Here is a 23,645-nt window from a genome sequence, read left to right as displayed (position 1 = left end):
TGCTAGCAAAGACTAGCTCTGGTGTCTAGCCTTACTACATCCTGTTCTACCAAGGTGCAAGAGTTAACCAACACATTCGTTTGTGCTTGCTTCAGAGGACTCTGCAGGATTTTGGTCAAAATCCTTTCATGACTTTAGCTAAACATAAACTCCATAAGATTATATATCTTGTTATATAATATCTCTTCAGTGGAAGCACAACAGATGGCATCTGCTAAGAAAATGTCACTCAGGTGGATTATATCATCATCTTATGTGTGCTTATATGTGCATAGTTAAGTGTTGATTATCATCTTTAACATGTTTATTAGTGACCAATGAAATGAATAGAACAGCCTGATCAACATATAGATTCTAGTACAGGTGGATTAAATAAAGGCAGAGGGTTGAAGGAGTCAACACTCCTAACTCTCTAGCCTCTCTCTTAACCCTCTTAACAAGGATGGCTGAACTACATATAAAACAGCGCTTGAATCACTGCTATTAACAGTCCATCATTTTAAGGTTAAGTTCAGTTGTCCCTGCTGCTGTGTGATATTTTCTTGTATTCATGAGCTGACACCTCTAGAGACATTTGAATCAAGGTCTAAAATTAGGCTCTAAAATTAGGTCAATGATATTGATCTGACTAAGTTTGTTCTAGTTTCTTGTGATTTCTTTGCAACTTTAACGGAGGCTGGTGTGAAAACAGTTTGGGGTTTTTTTGTTTGTTTGTTTTTGGTTTTTTTAGACTTGTGTTTCTCTATCAGGTTGTTTCATTTTCATCAGATTTAGGGGGAATTGCTTGTCTGTGCTATGTTTATGTATCTTATTTCATATACCAAAATGTGTTTCAGCTTTTTCATGCAGCTAAGTAATGTAGTCATGGATTAAGTTTCTTTTTCTTCTACTATTTTTTAAAGATTAGACAAGAAAGCAGGTGTTTTAGATGTTTTGAAGTGAGATGGAATATTGATGAAATACGGAGGTAACAGAAGGTTGTTTCAGATGCCTGAATATCTACAAAATTTTGTTTCCTTCAGGAATGAGGTTTTATGAAGGAACAATGAATAGAAATGAGGGGTGAAGAGAAGAAAGGGCCACAGGAAACTTCAGACGGCAGTTGTTTTGCATGTTGCCATTGTTTTAATGGTGGGATGGTTTGTTTAATCCTTTTTCAGTATTTGATCACTGAACATTTAAGATCTTAAGATTTAAGATCTTAAGTATCGGGACATAAATACTGTAGTTAGTTATCTGTAAAATCAGAGGGAAGAGCTAGGCAATTTAAGAAGTCCAGATATTTAGCATGGAAAGCTGATATGCAGTAGAAAACACTGAGCAGGGGAGTGTCCGAGCCTCCTCCTTCAGACTTAAGGGGCATGTTTTTGTCTGCTCAATAGTCAGAGCACAAGTTCTTTGGAGGGCACTGATGTCTAAGTGAGCAGGACTTGCTGTTAAAATCAAGCCTGCTGTAGAAGATGATAATGCTTCTCTACAATTATGGAAACTAAGTAATTAAACCAGCTGCCCAGAAAGGGGTTCTGGATCTTCAGCTTGAAGGGATTGAAATGTGCAGCTTGTCCTTCCTGGGAAGGGACATATCCCACTCCGTCCTTCCCTGCTCCAGCAAGGGCCAGGCTTGGGGGAGTGAGTGGGCCACCCCTTCCTCTTACTGAAGCTGTTACACAGCCAAGAAGGAAAGCATCATAGGAGCAGCATGCGGCCACCAATGAGATGGCTCTGAGGTGGGAAGGGGGAGACTTGATTTTTGTTCCTCTTCCATAGATTTTTCTGTTGTATTTTTTTTCCTGTTTTGTTTTTGCTTGTTTAATGACTGTCCAGTATAAAATGCTTAAGCAATCCTAGAAAAATCCCCTCTCCTACTTTTATACTATTGCCCTAGCTAACAGGCAATTTTGCAAAAAAGGTGACTTCCCACATACAAATACTCTTCCTTCTCTGCATGTATTTTTGAGTGGATCTGATCCTGATGACTGTGTCTGTGTGCTGTGTAAATGTTGTTTATGTCCCTGTGATTTCATATGTGGCTTAATCTAGTCATAATTTGGACTGATGGTGGAAAGAAGAGAAGGTCCTGCTCTCCGTGTTGGTTCCAGCATTTGCGATCCTCTCTTTAATACAACTTAACCCCAAAATTAAACAAATCTTTTCTTTAATTTTCAGTCAGATCAATGAACTGGCCAATTTGCTCTGTGGCCAAACTGCTGCTAGAACTGATATAAAAGAAGTGGCAGGAAAATGCAGTGGGGTTGATAGGATGAAAAGTAGCTGCTTTTTTGATAGCAACATAACTTTAAGTCAACTCAAGTCTTAAGGCATAATCATAAAATGCCTAATTGATTGGACTCCTCTGGATGAAGCATACATGCATCTCCATCTTGTTTCTGGATCACAATAGAGCTTATGTGGAGGTCCTTTTCTTCTTCAGGTTGAAGTACCTCAGGATGTGCACAAATGAATAAGTTCAGGCTTCATGGAAGCTGCAGGTCAAATTAGGGAATTATCTAGTGAGTTTTAAGTGTGTCCAAGGCTTTCAGATGTGGGCTTGATGTATCACTGTCTTGGAGTGAAGTGCTTAAACACTAACTGAACTGAGTCCAAAAATGAGGTGTAGTATTAAAATCTGTGATCTGAAGCAGGAGGGAAACATTATCTCCTCACAGATCAGAATATTCTCAAGGTTTTTTTTTCCTTTGAATAAAAATATTCTGATTGTTAAGGCATATACAGCTGCAAGGTAATAGTAGAATGGAACAAATGTGTATAAATAGGTACATGACTAATTACTGAAATAAATGTTTACGTTATATGCAATGTATTTCACACACTTAACTATTTTATGTACACTACTGTTCATATGTTAAGCATCATCATTAAGCCCTCTCATCCAGTGTTTACATTAGTACTTAAAAGCTATTCTACAGCAATCAATTGGCTTATATAATCCTTTTAGTTTCAAAGAAATGAAATCTGTTCAGCCAGTCTTTCCCCATCTGCCTTTTTTAGCATTGTTCTTCTTTATGGCGGGCTTATAGCTCCCTCCAGAGTTCTGTGTTGTGCTAAAGCACACACACAAAAAAATTGAGATGACTGATGATTAAAGAATCAGATTTTGTGAACGTAGCATATTATCTGTGTGACTCAATGTTTTTCTGACAGGCTGGGCTACACAATTCCTTTGAATTTGCCTGTTTCACTTGGTGGCATACTGATTTACTTACAGAATTTGAAGACATTGGGTGATTTACTTACTAGACTTCTGAGTGTTTTTCCAAATGTTTTGTTGTGTGCATTCACTGGTTTTCAGAAAGATGAGACAAACTATCATTTAAAAAAAACATGCCACGATACAGTGAAGAATAATGCAATACTTTGAGTGTTTTTCCACAAAATATTAACCTTAGGAATGAGACATTGGATTTATCCACACATTGTAAATGGTTTTAGGAATAAAGTTAAAGAAAATGTCCTGCCTTCCTGTGCGCTGATCTTTGGATGGTATAAAGTAAGATTGAGAGCTCACTTTGCTAAATACTTAATTTGCTGCAATGTAGATGAAGAATCCATATTTGACCCAGCTATTAATGAAGATACAAACATCATTTCTAAATTTTGTTTAACTCAGAATTGTTACTGTTCTTAAGCGGTGCTAATCAAAGAATAATGTCCTCTAGATTTTTAATCTTTTTGAATTCTTTCTTTATTTATATATATGTAAGTAATTACAGTACTTCATCCTAACTATGGAACAAGACTTTATTTTATAGATCTTGTTAGATCTTTATTTGAGATATTTCTAAATTGATCATTAACCTGAAAATGTGTCTTTATGTATTTGATGTCCTCTGTATTAACACATGGAAACTTGCTGAAATAGTAGGGAGGTAAGTGTTAATTTTAAAACAAAACCTTTAAAGAATTTCTCCTTTGTTCATCTAAACAAGGCCACAGTGAAATTACTTAGCAAGTAACAAAAACTGTTGTTTAGATTTTTGGTTTTGTGTTTTGTTTTGTTTCTTTTGAGCTATGGAGACGGGGTTTCATCCACCTGGGAAAAATTTATAGAGTTAGTATGTAGTCCAATACTTGCTGCTCTAATTTGACAACCATTTGGGTTTCATAACAGGACCGCTGTTTGTCACAATGACCAAAACACATGTGATAGCAGCTTCAAAAGAGGCATTTTACATCTGGCAGTATCGTGTTGCAAAGAAGCTCACAGCAATGGAAATTAATCAGCTAGCACGGACCAGAAAAGAAGGCAGGGAAAGGTTTGTCTTCAGACTTTGTCATTTTTCTTCCATTAGCTCAATTGATAGGTTGTTGATAGGGCTGAATTCTCCTTTGCCTAAAATATGAACTCCTCTCTTATTATAATTTTTCTGCTTGAATTTTTTGACTTGCAGCCCTATTAAATGCCAGAGAATAGTTTTTCATGACAAATGTGTGGTCGCTATCCAAATCTCTTAAAGCATACTTCTCCAGATTACTTCCTGTTTAGTGTCTCCATCTGCTGGCTTCATGCTGCGGAGCTGTATGTCTGATGCTTTTTTTTTCTTTTTTTTTTTTCCTTTTCTCCTCTGTACCCTCAGTTTTTAGGCCACAATATTCACTCTAGTGATTTTAACTGCTACTTATGTGACAATGATTTTTAGGGCATATTCTGTCCAGCCACCACTTCTCCAAATATGCTTGTGTCTGCTGGCATCTTTGACCCCTAATCCTGTATGGCCTGTTGTCCTCTCAAACTAAACAAATCAAAGTCAACATCACCTTCCCTCCAAAATATTTCCTTCTGACATGCTCATTAGTGACATTAACTTTCCTGTCATCTCCACAGGCTTGCAAATTTGTTATGATTTTCTTTTCCTTTTTTATATATTTTCTTCTGTAGAGGTGCTATTGTATATTTCTTAAAATCTACCAGCTCTTGTCACCATATTTCCACATTAATGAGTAATTATTTGGACATGGTGTAATTACTTACTTTGTTCTGGTACCTGAAAGTCTTAGCCTTGGACCAGATTGCAACTATGGTAGAAATACTGAAACAGTAAATGGTTATAATTCAGCACAAGCTGTGATTTGAGCAATCTGAATCTTTTCCATTGCCACTCTTTAAAGCAGAATAGGAGTTAGGATAGTTTTGAATACAGTAATGCATAAGTTTTTTCTGGATGTAAAGGTGAAGTTCTTCCCAAGTATGTAAAAGAGCCTGAGAAAATAAGGAAGCATATGTTTGAAAGGAGGCTATTGGGATGATTGAAGGCTTGCAGTAACTTCTGGTTGCACAGTGAAAGACTATAGGTCTTAGGTCATATGGGAATAGACCATCAAGGGCTGTAAAAGTGAAAGCAGGTACCATATCTTTCATAACCCTGCTTTAAATGGGTATAAAGAGGATACTTTTGGTACTTAAAGGTTTGGCTTTATACTTTCTTCAGGTTGAAGCACTTTCTTCTCCCAGATTTAAGATACCTGTACTCTCTCCAAAAGATTTTTGCTTTTCTTTTCTGCAGGCTTTATCATATTGATGATACCCCTTTGGGATCTGCAGAGGAACGCCTTGATTACATCACAGCTATTGAAGTGAGCAGTGGTTTTAACTAGATTATTATGGTTCCACTGGTAGCTTGAAAGAATAGTTAGCATTACTTTATTCAGCTGAATAGATTTCATTAGTAAGAGTGGTCATTTTATGTAAACTGCTTTTTTATTTCTACCTCATATATAGAAGTGTTATTTTTAGTTCCTTCTCATTAGTACTGTTGTTATCATTATATTGTGCTGGAAATATTCACCAAACTGTATGGAACATAGAAAAAGTATATGCTGTACTCTAGAGAGTTTACGGACCCCTGCTGTGTGTTAGTGACAGGCAGCTCCCCTCCTTCAACGAGGTATAAGCTTGTTGAAACTGAAACCTTGTAATCTTTTCTAGTGCTTTTGGCCTTTTCACTTCCATTTATTTATTTATTTATTTATTTATTTTATTGTATGCTTTGGTACTTAGCAATATGCCTGAAATTAATTACAGGCCTGTCAGATCAGGGATGTTTGCTTTTTTTGTGTTTTCTGTTAAACACCTGTTACGTTTTGATTTTGTTATTTTTCTGGAGAAGGAGCAGAGGAAGAAAGGAAGCTGTTAATGATGTTGTCATGTTTACCATAATAAAAGATATCAATATCATAAGCCATTCAGTTATTGTATTTTAGTAAGGTTTGATAGCCCCCTTCCCTGTGGATATTTGGCATCATTCATGTATATTTAAAGAAAACACTATTTTTCTATAGCAGTACGTCCCTATTGTTGTATTAACACTGGTGCTGGTACTGCTTGTATGCTTTCAGGGAACAAGAGATCCAATTTGTGCAATAACAGCATCTGATAAGATACTACTTGTGGTAAGTTATAGGATTAAAATAACTTCTGACTACCTCTGGCACTTGCAGGCAGGAGATTCTTCTGCAGTGTATATATTAACAGTCATAATTTCAAAAGCTTTTCTGAATTTAGGTTGGGAGCTGGTTTGTTTAATTTAGATATTGGACTTGTACCTGGATTTTAGGTGAAGCAGTCCACCTCACTGAAGTACCTAAATTCCTTCTGTAGCCTTTGCAGACAAGATCTCTTTCTAGAGGTCTTCAAAGGCAACCTCACAGGTCCTTCCATTAACATGGATTTTTTCTTTAGGACAAATAATTCAGTAAGTGCTTACAATTTAAGTACAGACTAGTTCCCTGAGTTAGTAATTACAGGTAGGTCTTGATTCACCTCTCTCAGGATGAAGTCCAGGTCAGGACTTAATTCTATATTTTGAGTTCTGGGAAGTCTCTTCTAGACTTTATGTAAATGCCCAAAGATTTACAAAGTTTGTCTGTTTACATATTAATGTATATGTAAATATATGTATAGGTATTGTATATGATGATAGGTAATATTACATTTCTATATTATGCCTTTGTATCATGCCATATAGCTGGTGCATTTTTTTTTCAGCCTGGAAAAGTATTCTCATTATATGAACAGACATACAGGTGGGCTTTAAAGCAAACTAACTTAGCAGAGCAAGGATAGAAAAATAATTATTTCTTCATCTTACCCATCTCCCTAATAACTCTTGACATTTTCCATGTTGCTGTTCTGATTTTTTTTGTTTGTTATATCCTTTTATTGTTTTTTATAAAAGCAATGGGTCACTGGAAAGAATATGAATGAAGAAAGTGTAAGAGTTAGTAAGTGACTTTGGGGATTTGTTCATGCCTGAAGAATAGAGCAAGAAAAAGTAATGAGGAGGGTAATTAAGTGGTGACAGGGTAGTTAAGCAGTGACTTTAGTAAAATGCAGGGAATGAGAGGAAATGCCTATGAGACCAGATCTGGAGAAATATGCTGAAGATGAATGGGTATTACAGTGATCAGATTTTCTAATGTTTCTGTCCAAATATGCTTTTCAGTTTGTAGGCTGGACATATGTCAAAAAAGTTAAGGTGAAATATGAGGATTGTAGAAAGAGGTAACTCGGGGGGGTGGTGTAAAACCACAAAGAATAAAGTTTGAATTATTTTAAAGTTAAATATTGACTAAGTACCAACATAAGAGTTAAAGGTTAAATAGCAGGTAAAATATGCTGTTCCTTAGTCTACCAATGATAAACACTATGAGAAAGTAGTGGCAGTGACCATTCCAGTCCAGGGATGTCAACCTCAGTTTAGACTGTGGGCCTGATACAGTGTCTTGAAACAGGTCATGGATGTGTCATTCAACAAAAGTTACTAAAATAGAGATTTCTGTAAAGATAAAACATATTGGTACTTTAAATTTGTTTGCTGTTACTCAAGCCTTTGAATAACCAGCGCTTACTTTACAGGCTAGCACAGGTCTTGAAGTAATTAGTGAGACTTGTTAGCGTGCAGACAGCACTATATGAACACCGTTGTGCTGCTTTCAGACAGCTGGTACTGTTGCGGCACGGTTTGAGTGGATTTACCAGCACGGGACAGGGATCACGTCACTGTTCCCCTTTTTTGGGGGTGTCGGCTATGTCTGAAGACTCACTGGAAGTCTGCAGGCTGCTGAAACTGTTCCGTGGGCTGTATCTGGACTATGGCTGTAGGTTTTAACATTCCTTATTAAAGCAGATCTGTAAATCATAGTATCTTAAGAAACTCTTGTTTAAGTAGCAGAATTCAGAACTGCTAGTGGGATGCTATTCCCTCTTGCCACTTCTGGTTTGTCGCTTATGCAAAAATCATTTAGCCTAGTACAACACCTAAAGAAAAGCTTGTTAAGCAGTTTATTGGTAGGAAAGCTGTCTCAATAAGCAAGCACTGCTTTTCTCTAGGGCAGAGAATCTGGCACTATTCAGAGATACAGCCTTCCTAGCGTTGGCATAGTTCAGAAGTATACCCTCAACTGTCGGGCATATCAGCTGTCCTTGAACTGCAACTCCAGGTATGTTACAGCTCTGCTTCTAGCCCAGCTACCTGATTCTGAAATAAACCACTATAATCAGTGCGAATACTAATAATTATGTACTAATTTTACTTCAATAAAATTAATAGGTATTTTATATTAATTATTAATGGCTGCTTAACCACTTAATTATTACATCTGGGCAGTCATCAGACTGCTGTGAGAGATTGTGTTAGTGTAAGGGTGTGTGTAAGAGGTTCGAGGAAACAGATGCATGAAAGTACTTTTGATTTATCAGATAAACCAAGCATGAGTTTCCTATGATTGTGAATTGATGAAAATAGTCCTATAACCTGAAACTTTGTCTCTGGGGTTTCTTTCTCTTTCTGCGTGCTTGGAATGCCTGGGTATCTTGTTCATCTCGTGTTAATTTTCCACTGTTTCAACCTGTAGCTTGTGGCAAAGCTCCTAGCAAGACTGGTTTTCCTGAGCTTCGGCTGTGCCAATGCCAAAGCTGTTTCCTACTTAGCAGTCAAACATTAACAGCCAGTTGTTTGCAAGAGTGCGCAAGTGTCTTGGCAGAAAGGGCAAAAAATAAACTGTCAAAAGAACATTTGTAAGACAGTAATCTTAACTTCAAAATAACTTTATAATTTCAAGCAGATTTCCTAATGTATATGTAGATTGCTCACCTCTTTAGGTATATATTGAAATCAAATTGCTTCACTTAATAGACATCATGATTCAGTCAAAACTGCATTAGTCTGGTTTTGAGCCCAAGCTGTTACCTTCCTAAATGATTTTGTGCTAGTGAAAAAGGCTCAGATCCACAAGTTTTTTGATGTAAACTTTCTAAATTGCTTTTGACATTTTGATAGGACTTAAGGGTGTCAAAATACCTTTCAGTATTTATAAAAATGTTTTTAAAATGGCTTTGTAGTAAATTACTGACAGTAAATACAGGCTACTATAATGATTCAGTTAGTACTATGTAACTGGAAATTTTCAAATTTAACCTACTTTGAATAAACCTATAGAAATCATATTTTTCATATATTTTAAATGACTTAAAGTATAATCCAATTAACCTTTGAATACTTTATATTGTCTGGAAAAAAATCAAAGAATATCCTTTGTAAAAAGAACAGAAATTCTGCTTCATACATTCATACCCCAAATCGCTTCACTGTCTTTTTAGTTTAGCAGTCTGCTTCATTGCCTCTTATTAAATAATGAAAAAATAATTGTGTTTGATTCTTAATTTTAGGCTCTGTCAGGAGAACAGTTTAGTCAGGGGGCAGAAACTACAATTTACTCAGCTTGTTCTTTGAAGTCCTAAGTATCTTCAAAATGCTCGATGAAAAATGGGCCCATTTCAGAACCTTACAGGGCCGGATGCTATAGGAGCAGATGGAAAAATATCTATTTGAGAATATCTTTTTTCCATGCCTCTAATCTCACTCGGCTGTACAAATGAATGATAATCACATGTGTGTGTCTGAGTCCCCCAAATTATACTGGTATTAGATTAGAGAAAAATTTGGCCTGAGTATGCCAGTTCAGGGAATTATTTCAGAATTACAGCTTTAAATAGCACTATTTACCTGTCCTGTTTTTTCTTCCTTTGTTTTTCTGTAGTCGTGTTGCTATCATAGACCTTTCAGGTGTTTTGACCTTCTTTGACCTGGATACACGGCTAATAGACAGTACAGGACAGCAAGTGATAGGTGAGCAGCTGAAGTTGGAACGCAAAGATGTCTGGGATATGAAATGGGCCAAAGATAATCCAGATTTATTTGCAGTGATGGAGAAAACAAGAATGTATGTTTTCAGAAACTTGGATCCTGAGGTAAAAATGAGCATAGGTATTTTATCCATTCTACAAATTCACTTGTAAATTCATGGCTCTATATTCAATAGTATTATTCTTGTGCTTACAATTTAATCAGTCAAGTGTTTATTTAAATAAACTTACTTCTGGAAATCTCAAAACCTAGTCAGCTCTAATGTGGGAGTGTTTTTTAGGAACAAGTGAACTATAAAATGAACTATCAGTACTGGAAAAATAAAAATTCTGTCTTATTTTTCTTATTTGTATGAGATATTTTCAAGAGCATTCTTTGTACGCTTAGAAAAATAATAAATACAATTTTAATAAAGTTATTTGTAAAATACAGTTCGGTTAAATCCAAATATTGAGATGTTCCTTGATTTTTTTTATTATTATTTTTTTCTCATAATGTAGTTATGACAAACATGAGGATTTTAATTATGTCTGTGTTTATGGCATTGTCAATAGTGTTAATGATTTTAGTATTTGTTTCCTGTTGGAAATATGATCAAATCCTAGTCTGGAGAAGAAGAAAATCTGTTTATGTTTACTGAATGGATTTGTTTAGCATTTAATCAGTTTGAAAATTGTTTATTCCCTTTTAACCTTATTTACTTCAAGGAACCTATTCAAACTTCTGGATATATTTGCAGCTTTGAAGATTTAGAAATCAAATCTGTTCTTCTGGATGAAATATTAAAGGTAAGTATAATTAAATTTGTTTGTTTTATAGGAAAACTTGGTGTTTTTCTTAATGATTTGAGCAATAGATATCTTTAAGAATGAAAATAAAGGTGGCATAGAATAAAATGTCTCTTTATCTATTATGTTAGAATCCTGAACATCCTAACAAAGATTACATCATCAATTTTGAGATTCGGTCATTACGAGACAGTCGAGCACTGATTGAAGAAGTTGGGATTGAAGAATCTTCCCAGTTCATAGAAGATAATCCACATCCCAGACTTTGGTAAAACCTCTTTATCCAACAACTTCCTTGGTTTAAATTTGTGTTCTCTCATAGTCTTTTCCTTCCTAGACAGAGCTAGTTATTCAAGTTAAAAAACAAAAAAAAACCCAAAAAACCCACGCAGCACACCTTCCACTCCTTCCCCCCATCCCAGTCTGGACCAGCATGCAGCAGATCTGCTGAGAGGGTAATTTTTTTTTCTTTCTTTCTTTTTTTTTTTTTTTAAGTGTTCAGCTGCAATTTGAAGAGCTGCTGTTCTACATGAGAATATGTCAGCATATCAAAACTTGAATACCCTCCAAAAGGGGTATTTCAGTGTTGATGTAAAGCCTAAGAAGAACCTCATAGTCACTTGCTAGTCCATCTCCCTGGCAGTTTTGCGGTTAGCATATTTGGATGGTTTCTAGCTGGTGGTGTTTTGGTTTCCAAGACTGTGAGCTATTGGCAACACCCCCAAAGAGTGGGCTATTGTTAAAAATTAAACTCCAGGATTTTACAAATGTTTTGGTACCTACAATAAAAGGAACACTGTGTGTGTTACAGTAATGGGTGTAGGGTACAGTCTCAAGGCACTGTTCTGCTCCATGCTGCATAAACACAAAAACACAGTGCTCCTGCTTTTAGGGGTGAAGTCTAAACAAATGAAAGAACTGGCAGAAAGAATGTAACCAATTTTAAATTAGCTTAAATTAAAAAAAATTTTTTTTGGGGGGGGGGGGGGTTAAGAGTTAAATTGAACCTTCATGACAAAAAGCCTAAAGCCTAGTAAGGGGGATACATTAGAATCTTAATAAGATAAGAGCAGTGGGAATCGATTAACCTTTTAGGACGGGCCATAAAGGAGAGAAGTGATAAGGAGAGTGTACATCAGTCATGTTTTGATATGACCAGGCAGAAGGAAATAATCTGAGAAAAGGAGACTTAGGCGTGTTTAAACTAAACACTGCCTCAGCTGTTAAACTAAATCTGAAAATCCTGCATAGCAAACAGTGTAAGAGGTAGAAAAACAACTCTGAAAACAGGCATTCTGGAAATCTATTCAGTGGCCTGCGTCTTAAGGGCTGAAAGAGTAATCACGGTAGTAGATAACTTAATGAAAAGTCAGTATCCAAGACTTAAATCCTCATTGACAAGAGACTTGTGGAATGCTGCCAATTCTCTTTAACTCTCTGGAGATTGTTACTCTATCTGTGCATTTCTCTAGTCATTTTTGGCTCTGTTTTAAAGAAGACTGATTTAATTATTAGCATTGGAGATTTGGCATTGGAGATTTGGCTTGCACCAAGTGGGATTTGAGAATTCTGTGTTAATTCTAACAGTTCAGAGGGGAGTTTAGAATTGCTGAAAGACCAGCCAAGAAGACTAGCTTTAAAGTTAGTCCTATGAAAACATTCCTTGCCATCCGTTTGTGCTTTTGTCTTTGTCTTTCAGAATTTACATTCTTAAATAGGATTTGATAACTACATGTTGAAAGCTTCTGTAATAGTATTAGTAATCATTTTGGTTTAAGTGTGTAGGGTAAAGTTTTAAAGTTTTGTGAGTTTTTGTTTTTACTAAGGTCTTGAATTAGCTGAAGACTTTTGGCATTTTGAAGTTTCTGGTTTTTGCTAGTACCATCCACTTATTTAAATATAAAATGACTATTAGTTTTGTGACAGTCTGTGTCTCAGTAAAAGTTTTATGTAGTAAAATCACAAAGTCTAGGTCAAATACTGTTCACCTTACTCCAAAATTGCCATCGACTTAATTTTGATTATACAAGAAACTTATGGTATGCCACATGTTTACACAGAACAGATGCAACCAAAATGCTGGATATACAGCAAATACATTCTAGGTCAGAACACGACAGTGACCTTATTGCTAGAGCTCTGTAAACAGGATGTAGTGTGTAGCAGATTCATTACATTTGCCATATAGTTTTTCTCTTGGTTTCATTGATGTCAGTGATGGGCACTTGAGTTGAAGTGATATTAATCTGGTCAAATTGATGCAGAAATACTGAGTGGATACTGCCCAAGCATGACTTGCATCACTGAATACAGCGGTAGTATATTACTGCTTTTGTCAGTGGATTGACTTTGAGTCAGCATGTCAAGTGACCACTCTAAATTTACCTAGCCTTATTTCTGCAGAAAACTCTAGAGCTCATTCAGGCACCTGATAGACACAGGTTGGCCTGGAGGCAAAAATTCTCTGTTTATTTGCAGAACTCAATCACCTGGGCAGTAGCAGAACAAGGTTTCCCAAACTGCTCTGCTAACTGCGCAGGGAACATCCAGATGGGTGAGAAGTATAGTTTGTTATTCATGGCCAATTTAGTTGGAGGCCTTCAGTCTGAGGCTGCCATTAAGTTTTAAAGCTATGATTGATGCATAGGGAGAAATATCTAAATGGAACTGTGTTGAGACAACCCACACACTTCCCATAGGCCAACTAAGATCTGCAATGCCATTCCTACCAACCCAGTGCGGATTTGAACAGCTGAGCAAAAGAATATTAGCAATCATTTGAACATCTTCCCTTGAACAAGTACTGGATATATCAGAGAACATAGTTGTGACAATCATGCAACTGAATTCAGATTAGTTAATAAACAATGCCATTTGCTATTGCAATAGCACTAGCTTGAATGTTGTCTTTACATAATGGCTAATTTAAGTGAATTCTCATTTAATTTCTTTTTAAAGCTGCTTTTCTATCTATTACACTTGTGGTTTTCACACAGGCGTCTCCTGGCTGAAGCTGCTCTTCAGAAGCTAGATCTGCAGACTGCTGAGCAAGCTTTTGTGCGCTGCAAAGATTATCAAGGTATTAAATTTGTGAAGCGTCTAGGCAACCTGCAGAATGAGTCATTGAAGCAAGCAGAAGTGGCAGCCTATTTTGGCAGATTTGAAGAAGCTGAAAGAATGTATTTGGATATGGACAGAAGGTAATTGCATGTAGTCGTCATCTCAGCAGCAAATAAGGAAAAAATGCCTGAAAAATATAAATGCTTGACCTAATAAAAGAATGGGTGTTTTAGCACTGAAGACTCTTCACCAGTTTCTGGATCAGATGAAGAGAATTTTGTTATATCAGTGGATAACCAGTCCTATATGTAAATTAGCATGTCTGGAAACATGTCTGCTTGCCTCACCTGCTCTAGGTAGTACTATGTTTTATAGATGTTTTCAGCAAATATTTTGTAGATATTTCAATTGGGATTCCAAAAATACAGGCAATTTTAAACTAAAGTTTAATTTATGTACTGTTGGTCTTAGTTAGCCATTTGCCATATACATATCCTTTTAAATTACATATACAAATAACAGAGTTCTTAATTAACTGTAATCTCTGGAAAGACAGAAAGGACCCTGGATGAAATTGTGGACAACTCAATGGAAATTTTTGCTCAGGAATAAAAACAAAGCAAAATGACAATATTACTGAAAATATAAATTAATGGCAAGTAGTTAGCTGTCTCTATTTTTGATCATCCTTTTTCAGTAAGAGGTAGCAATTGAACAACATAGCCTGTAGGTGGTGGTCAAACATGGAGAAGCCCGAATCATTTCTGCACATGTGAAATTTATAAGCATTGATTAATGGAGTCATGAAAGAAAGAAAATTGGGAATGCTGGAGAAAAAATGGTTTCTTTTAAGCTGTAAGAATGAAGAAGCTCCCTCTTCCCCAGTAAGGAGCGGGGGAAGGCCGGAGGTGGGGGGGAATGCATGTTAGAACCTGTAATAGAATAATGTCTTCCAAACAATTAGCCCATGGAAATATGCTATTTTGGAGAGCTGGACTGCCTTGCAAACACTTCAAACACCAGTGTTGCAGTGCAGCTGGATAGGACATAGTCCCTTCCACAAGGCTGAAGAGAAAACTGACCATTACAGGATTGTAGAAGACAAAGACCAACTTCTTGGGGCAGGTTTCTTCAACAGTAGAGCACCTTACTCTTCAGCTACAAGAGTGAGAATTTTGGGTAGACTTTTCCTGTCTCCTCATCGCTAGAAAATCTGCATAAGGACCATCCAGAAATTAGGCTGAATAAATTTAGTTTTGAAATATAATTTTAAATATATTCTAGATACATGTTCTTATTTAGCTGTATGTATTGACTTGCTATTGCATTCCTTAACTTGTGCATAAGTTTAGGGCATTTTTAAATAAGATGTATAAATCTCACATTTCTTTTCTATTCATCTGCAAATTTATTGCATTTTCACATACAGAATTTCATGTTATAAGGGGGAAAAAATGTGCCAGACAGACTCACAGTGGTTCATGCATATGTGTGAATAATAAAAGGGGAAGATTGATTCTTTCTCCTACATCCAGAGTCATCTTAAATCTGAAAGAGAAGTTCCTGAAATGCATTTTATTATGTATCATCCTTATTCAGTATTATTCCTTGCTCCTCAGCCTTTCCCCATACCTCCCTTCTGCTTTGAACCTTTTGCAGCTGCTGCCATCTGTTGTACTTGTTGATAGTGAAAGATAAAGAGCAGTATACAGAAAAAGAGGAAACATGAAGCAGCAGCAGCCCACGTGCCTCGCCAGCTGCTCATTTAATGTGCTTCACATAGGAGTATGGCTAATAGGGAAATGCATATGTATGGCATATGTAACCTTTGAGCTCTCTGGGTATAGTCTTACAGAATGCTGTTTAAATTGCACAAGGTATCAGGGATCATTGTGATAGCTGTGATACAGGTTATGAACATGAAAATATTTTTGGATGTGTTTTTCTCAAGAGTTTTGCTAGCTATTTTATTTTTTCTCTGATTTTTTTTTTCCTGATATTTTCTGTTTATATTAGAGATCTTGCCCTTGGACTACGTATAAAACTGGGAGACTGGTTTCGCGTATTGCAGCTGTTAAAAACAGGCTCAGGTGATTCTGATGATGCCCTTCTTGAACAAGCACACAATGCTATCGGAGATTATTTTGCAGACCGTCAGAAATGGTACGTTCTGCAGAGGGAATGGTAAGAAGGCAAATACAAAGGAAATGATAAAAACGATGAAAAGACTTGTTATGAAGCGAGACAGACATCAGGAAAGCCAGGATGCAACAGGTGGGATGACTGGAATGACCAGGTTTAGCACAGCTCTTTTATGGGTAATACGCTTCATGTGGCATTTTTCATCACTGCCTGTACCTTTGAACAGAGCTGTTGATCAACTACCTAAAGAATGAAGGAAACAGAAATCTCAGTTTTGCTGGAAGCCTGGTTGCCTAAAGGTGGAGGGGACAGAAAAAAATACGTATAAAGAGTTATATATTAGGCTGGGTATAAAAAGTATTACAAAAAAATACAGTTAAAATAAAAAGTGAGAGAGAAATATTAAACATTGATAAATTTCAAAATTAACCACAAACTTTCTAGTAATTTTAAAAACGTAAATATATGAAAAGGTCCACAGGTCTGTCCGACCTGAGATCTGTCTCCAGCTGTAGCCAAAGCTGGATGCCCAGGGAAGAGTTTCAGAATAGTGTACACATGCAATGGTACTTCTCCAGAATACATTGTGCAGTCAAGGACTTAATGAGCCAGAAGCTCAATTTTTAGATGCTTTAGGCAACTTCAGAGATGGATTTGGAGACCTTGGTGCTTGTGTTCTCCATTGACTTCAGCTGGAATGAAGATCAGGTGATATATCTTTAAAGTATGGAGGCAGCCCTTTTCTGAAAGTTTAGTTACAAGCTGTTGTCTGTGGTCAGCCATGATCTGTGCAGAAGTAGGAATACAATTTAAGATCCCTGACTTCCTAACCTTATGCTAGTCAGATCTTGCTACTGCTTCAATATCATGACCTTTGAACATTACAGCTTTTAGTGCTTTTTATAAAAACAGTGAAATTCTAGCTACAAAAGTGCTCTCAAGCAAAGTTACCTATTTAAAATAATGTCATTTCTGATTTACAGATGCAAAAGTCTTATTCATTTAAAAGTTTATAATTTGTGTTTATGTATCAGATGGCACTATATTTACATTTATTTATTTTTCTTCTTAGGGTAAATGCTGTACAATATTATGTACAAGGACGGAACCAGGAACGTTTAGCTGAATGTTACTACATGCTAGAGGATTACCAAGGACTGGAAAATCTAGCTAACTCACTTCCAGAGAATAATAAATTGCTCCCTGTAAGCAAAAAGCACCTTCATTTTTTTTATTGTCTCATGCTGAGCTACTTATTTACAGTATCCCATCTTGGGAAGGATAAGAAAAAATGAGAAAGAATGCAGTGTATGACCTACTTATTTAGGCAAAATGGTGTAACTCAGGTATATTAGGGTCCAATGTTATTCCTATTTTCTTATGTCATCATTCTTCCTTTCCTTTATTAGCCAGGTTCCCCAGATAGATCTGATTATTTGTCACGTTCCACGGCTACTTTATTTATTTATTTATTTATTTTTGCTTTTGTTTTGTGGCCTACTCCACGCTAGGTTCTTTTTGTATGTTAGTTGTAGTGGGAATGTTAATGGAAAACAAAATATTTTGGCAATATTTCCAGTGCTGAAAGGAGGCAAAGTCGGTGGTATGACTTGAAGTGATCTACTGAGTAATAACTAATTTAAAACTAGATGATAATGACTTATTACTCCAAAATGCTTGGAAAAAGCAAAATTGGTAATTTACTGTCATTTTTCTGGTGTTTGAGAAAAGCAAGCTATAGCACCTTCTTTTTTAACCTCTTCCTGGTAGCTAAGTTCCATAAAATATGCACTAATAAGGGCAGTCCTTCTAGTATGATGTGATTTGAAAGAAAAATTTCTGACTTTCATTATTTTTTAATTCAGAAGCAGTGTAGATTCCATAAATTAGAACGTGAAAATAGAGTGCAGTTCTAAAAATTTACAACAGAATGTGTGGTCTTCGCAGGATCTGTAAAGCAAACAAAGAACCCTCCACCTGTAGCTTTTGAGATTAATTTAAACAAGAGGATGACAGTATTGTAGTTGGTAACACAAAGTACCAAAAATCCAGAAGTGAATTTAACATGGTGCTGATTCTTTTTGCAGGATATAGCTTATATGTTTGTAAGAGTGGGGATGTGTGAACAAGCTGTCTCTGCCTTTCTGAAATGTAATCGACCAAAGGATGCGGTAGATACCTGTGTACATCTCAACCAGGTAAGATGACAATAAGTAATCTGCTTTACCCTTTCCAATACTAATTTAACAGTGAGATTTTTATAGTGGTGCCCCATTACATATAAGTCCTTGATAATTATCTGATGATTCTTCACGATTTCTGGAAAATTCATATTTTAATGCTTGACCAATTATCTGAAACTAGGGCTAGACCACTGGAGGGACAATTATATGCATCTGCAGCAGCAGTACCTGTGTGTGTGTGGTAAACATGCTCAGCATACAGGTGTATGTGGACTTGTGGCCTCTGTAGGGGTAGGCTGTAGTTAGCTTCAGGTCAACAGAAGCCAGTGCTGCCTCCTGAAGGAATGGGAGGAAGATTGGAGACCTTCTGGCTGCTCATTTTCAACATTCCTCCTCCTTCTTTCTATGCAAATGTATTTGTGGCTGAATCATGATGTAGCTGGAAGAAAAATTGGTCTAGCTGGAAAAATAATCTGTATGTTTACAGCTGGAACTGCAGGCAAATAGTAAGTCAGACTGGGGAACAAAAACACTTGTGTCAACACAAAACTGAGGGGGGAACAAAGGAGCTTGATGTAGGGGACTGAACAGCTGGCTCATGCTGGCTTTAGGTGGACAATTTCCTTGTTTGTGCTTCTCAAGTGCTAGTAGGTATGAAATTTGACCAAGTTTCTCAGTCCTGCCAAACCTGTTGTGATCTGGGGCAAACAGTAGCCAAACTGTTGAAGATCAGGAAACTTCACAGATAAAAATGTGGTGTGTAGAAGGATAAATTAATTTTTACTGTTTATACCTTGAACTTATTGTCTGAAGTCCTCTTTTAGACATGCTTTTGAGCACCTGGGTTTCAGTAAGATCAGATGCATTGAAAGCCATGTGTCCACGTGAGAGCAATGAAGTGATCTTGCAAAGCTTTTACCTAATAAGAAACTGCTTTGTGTGCAGCTTTGGACCAAGGTTCGTTTGTTGCACAAGCCTGCTGTATTATATGATTGGCAATGATGTTAGTATTTGTATTCTCTTGCTTTTACTTTAATTTTATAGTAGCTGGGTTCTAAATAGTGAAGAAGTATTGCACATAAATGTTGCAGTTCATTCATGGAAAGCTTGTTCTGAGAATGTGTTTGAAAAATTGTGTGGTTAATCTTTGTGTCTGCTTATATTTCTAGTGGAATAAAGCTGTGGAGCTGGCTAAAGATCATAATATGAAAGAAATTGGATCCTTGTTAGCTAGATATGCAACTCATTTGCTGGAAAAGAATAAAATCCTTGATGCAATAGAACTTTATCGTAAAGCCAATTATTTCTTCGATGCTGCTAAGCTCATGTTCAAGGTATTGCAGGTTTAATTTTTATTTCAGATAATAAGGGCTAGTCCAAAACCATGGTTATTTCCATGTTATTTTCTTGAGGCTATTTTGGTGTTAACAATATCCAGGCAATAAGCAGATGCCATTACATGTGATACTGGAAAGATGAATACAAGTCCTAAGTTTAGGTACCTCTGTCTGACATAGCTATCTTGGATGCCCTCTGTAGCCAGTGGAGAGAGAGAAATACTTTCAGGACACAAATCATCTAACTTATTTTGAGACTTTATCTTCAGAATGAGATGAGCTGCACCTCAGAAAAGGTTCTGTTGCCCTCCATTGACTGGTGAAGGAAATCAGAAGACTAGCTTGTTTGTAAAGTCAACATTGTTGACTTTTAAAGATAAAGGAGATGAAACCAATGCACACTATGCATAATAACTATGTCATTAAGTAGAAGCTCATGTCAGAGTTAAATTTTCAGTATTCCTACCTTTAATTAGAAACTACTGCTGTGCACTGTTAAGATAAGGATTTTTGCAAGATTTGGTATTGGCTGCAGAGATTTTCGTACGTAGTTTATAAAGTCCTTAAGAAGACTGATATAATGTTACTGTAAATATTTGATGTAAAAATGACATGTATGCTACTCCAAAGCCATTCTTCTCATGTGGGAAAAACAGTAGGCTTTATTGAAACCTGTATCTTTCTCAAGCTTGACTGTTTAAAAATCAGCTACTTTTAAAATTTACTTTTATGTAAGTCCATTGATTTACATATGGTTTCACTGATTTATCTTTCCCAAAAGTCTGACTTTGTATGCTTACTGGTTAGCTAAATAAATACAGAATAACATATTCTTCACCTTAGACACTTTTATCTGTAGTTCTGTTCACAGTCTCAGTTCTGACATTCAAATGCAGAATTGTTTTTAGCATAGTTTCCTAAGTTTGTGCTAGCATGTAATTGTCCAAGAAAATGAAGTGACTTTTCTAATTTTTTTAAATCTATAATAAATTCATTTTTTTTCCTTAAGATTGCAGATGAAGAGGCAAAGAAAAGAGCAAAGCCATTGCGAGTTAAAAAGCTGTATGTATTATCAGCTTTACTTATAGAACAGTGCCATGAACAGTGCCATGAACAAATGCAAAATGCACAAAGGGGAAAAGTTAAAGGAAAAAGTTCAGAGGTAGTGTCTTGTTTTCTGAATTTTGTAAAATATTGGCGCGTGTTACTTAGAATAAATAAACCTATCTTCATGTGAGGCTATTAGTTTTTTAAACAACGCCTTTCTTTCTAAGAACAAGGCTTGTCTTTCTTTCCTTAAAACAAGTCTTTCATGGCAGCATGCCATTTAAAGTATTATTTTAAAATATTTTAATTGTACATATTAATACCTAGATATTCTTCTACCTAAGTTTGTGTTCTTCTTAATGTTTTCACTGTTAGAGTAGAAATGATACTAAGAAACTCAAACTTTTACTTGTGAGGCTCTAACTTTCCTGTCACTTAAGAATAAGTATTTATCCCAAAGAGAGATTCTGTGATTAAATTAAGCTATGTTGGCTACAATTTAGCAGGGAGATAGCTCCAGATATGGGGGAAGCAAATGGAAGAAACTACTTTTTTTTTTTTTTTTTAAAGTACTCTCAAATTTTCATATTTGAATGCCCAAATTAAACAGTTTAAACAGTTTTATTTGGGATCTGGTGTTGAAATGCAATATTAATCCCAACTATGAACCAGTTTGCAGATGTGCACAGAATATATTTGTATACATGTATATGATGTTTATCTTTGAAAATTTGCACCATATGTTCTGTATATGTACTCTATAGAATGCCTAATGATACTCATTTAGGTCCATGTATATTTATTTTCCCTAGTTAACACAGACAGTTGGTGTAATCACTGAGTTCAGGAAAGCTCTTTTGGTCTATCTCTATTTCCTGCTGTATCTGTTTTGTATCAAAATTATTTGTGATACTGCTTTGTTTTCAGACGGCTTCAGCTTTGGCTGGTTTGCTAGAAGAAGATGTCCTTTCTTCAGCTAATCGCTTTGCAGACAATGCTTGGCGAGGAGCTGAGGCTTATCATTTTTTTATACTTGCACAAAGACAGCTCTACAAAGGTTCTGTAGATGCAGCACTGAAGACAGGTAGGATTTCATTTTTAAACCTGTAAAGAAACCATTATAATTTTACAGACCTGCAAAGCACATAATTTATAGTTGGCATGCTTTTCTATTTTTGCTGGATCTATGGAATTTTCAGTGAAACCATATAATGAACTGAATATGGCAGCAGTCAAGATACCTTGAAAGTATTTTGTTGGAGACGATGGAAGTCTAACTTATCAAATACTATCTGGTCAAACTGGAGAGTCTTTTTAGATGTTCTGTTGACTGTTTTGTTCATGTCTTTGTTAAGTCACATCCGAATTCCCTGTAGAGGGATTCATAAAATATCACTGGAAGTCAAGAAGGCAAATGGTGCCCTTTACTTTTTGCCAGTAATGAAGACCCATTTCAAGTACTTTTAGCGCATAAAATAATGTGGCTCAGCAAGGCACTTTCAGTTCACACTCAAATCCACTTCTTTTTTTTAAAAAGATGATGAACTATGTATACTTAGTTTCACTGCATAGTATTTCCATTGACATGACTTGGTTTATTTTGTCTAATGAAATTATTCATAAGATTAATACTATCCACTAGTAGTAATGGTTTCATATGGAAGCTTGCATTTCTCAGAAGGCCTGTCATGACTTCTTTGGATTTTTTTTTTTTTCTTAGCCCTTCATTTACAGGATTATGAGGACATTATTCCTGCAGTTGAAATCTATTCCCTTTTGGCTCTCTGTGCATGTGCACATAGAGCATTTGATATTTGTTCAAAAGCCTTTGTTAAACTGGAATCCTTGGAAACTCTCAGTCCAGAACAGAGGCAACAGTATGAAGATCTTGCTCTAGAGATATTCACAAAACATTGCCCTAAGTATAACAAAAAATCTGATCTGGATGATGTTCTTGAGAGGTGGGTTATATTTATATGATACTGTAATAATATGAGAATTTTTCTGCTGGTGTGTGTATATGGACTTTTAGCAATGCAAATAGAAGAAAATTAGGTTTGTGTGTTACCAAGTTTAATTAGGCATTTTGCTGCTTGTACTGAATATTGGGCAGGAGTGATGCAGGGGCTAGTCTCTTCTCAAAAGATACCTGTTTGACATTACTGTAATCGGGGAAATATGCCTTGTTCCTTTGAGGTCCATTGCTAAAGATGCAATTGCTTCTTAATTTGAAATGCAGGTGGATGGAGCACAGGAGTTTTAGGATCTTTGATAAGGTGTCATATGCCATTAGAGTAACATTAGGTCATGTTAGCCATGTTTACATCACCATTGTGGTGTGATGCTAATGTGAATGAGTGACTCTTAACCAGTATAGTAAGAGTCTCCAGTGTTTTGTGAAGTACCCTGAACCTATATGGTATGAGAAGATGACTAGATAAAGGGGAAAAATTAGGGTATGAAGGGCATGTTTAAGGTGAAATTCTTTGGAGTGGTTGTTCCTAAAATAATGTCTTTTCCTGCTAAAAGCATGGAATTGAGTATGGACGGCAGACTAACCTACAGGTTGATTGTTCTGTAAGTGTTTCCTTTAACTTTTAGTGGTATGGATTTTATTTAACTTGCCTTGTTTGGTTTCACTGTGCACGTGTGCAGAATCTGAGCTCTGAAACCACTAGTGAATAGTGGCTTAAGTGACTCATCATAGGAATAAATGTAATAGCAGCAGTTAGACACTGGACCTTACCTTTTTATGTCCTGAACTGCTTCTTTTCACTTAGTCTTTGGATCTGCTGGTCTTAATTTGCTGATGAGGTTTTCTGAGTGTGCAGTCTGTTGTGATAAGAATATTTACACACTTAGCTATGTTAACAGCATGCACAGTCATTTGATTTAATTACTTCCAATAAGAAATGGCACACATCT

General features: G+C 36.1%; 1 protein-coding gene across 1 annotated transcript in view; it reads left to right on the top strand.

Annotated features, from left to right (window-relative positions):
* WDR35 (WD repeat domain 35) overlaps positions 1–23,645 on the top strand; it is a 44,503-nt gene that overhangs the window by 19,393 nt on the left and 1,465 nt on the right. The window contains exons 12-26 of the mRNA XM_013955089.2: positions 4,130–4,274; positions 5,523–5,592; positions 6,355–6,408; positions 8,348–8,457; positions 10,057–10,267; positions 10,871–10,951; positions 11,083–11,219; positions 13,948–14,151; positions 16,028–16,174; positions 17,226–17,358; positions 18,241–18,351; positions 19,506–19,670; positions 20,683–20,835; positions 21,648–21,804; positions 22,441–22,681. Coding sequence (XP_013810543.1) covers positions 4,130–4,274; positions 5,523–5,592; positions 6,355–6,408; positions 8,348–8,457; positions 10,057–10,267; positions 10,871–10,951; positions 11,083–11,219; positions 13,948–14,151; positions 16,028–16,174; positions 17,226–17,358; positions 18,241–18,351; positions 19,506–19,670; positions 20,683–20,835; positions 21,648–21,804; positions 22,441–22,681 — 2,119 coding nt within the window. The remainder of the gene's footprint in view (positions 1–4,129; positions 4,275–5,522; positions 5,593–6,354; positions 6,409–8,347; positions 8,458–10,056; positions 10,268–10,870; positions 10,952–11,082; positions 11,220–13,947; positions 14,152–16,027; positions 16,175–17,225; positions 17,359–18,240; positions 18,352–19,505; positions 19,671–20,682; positions 20,836–21,647; positions 21,805–22,440; positions 22,682–23,645) is intronic.

The sequence above is a fragment of the Apteryx mantelli genome, chromosome 3 (assembly GCF_036417845.1).
Source record: "Apteryx mantelli isolate bAptMan1 chromosome 3, bAptMan1.hap1, whole genome shotgun sequence".
NCBI classification, from domain to species: Eukaryota; Metazoa; Chordata; class Aves; order Apterygiformes; family Apterygidae; genus Apteryx; species Apteryx mantelli.
The sequence above is the reverse complement of the archived record's forward strand: the minus strand, read 5'-3'. Positions and strand labels throughout refer to the sequence as shown.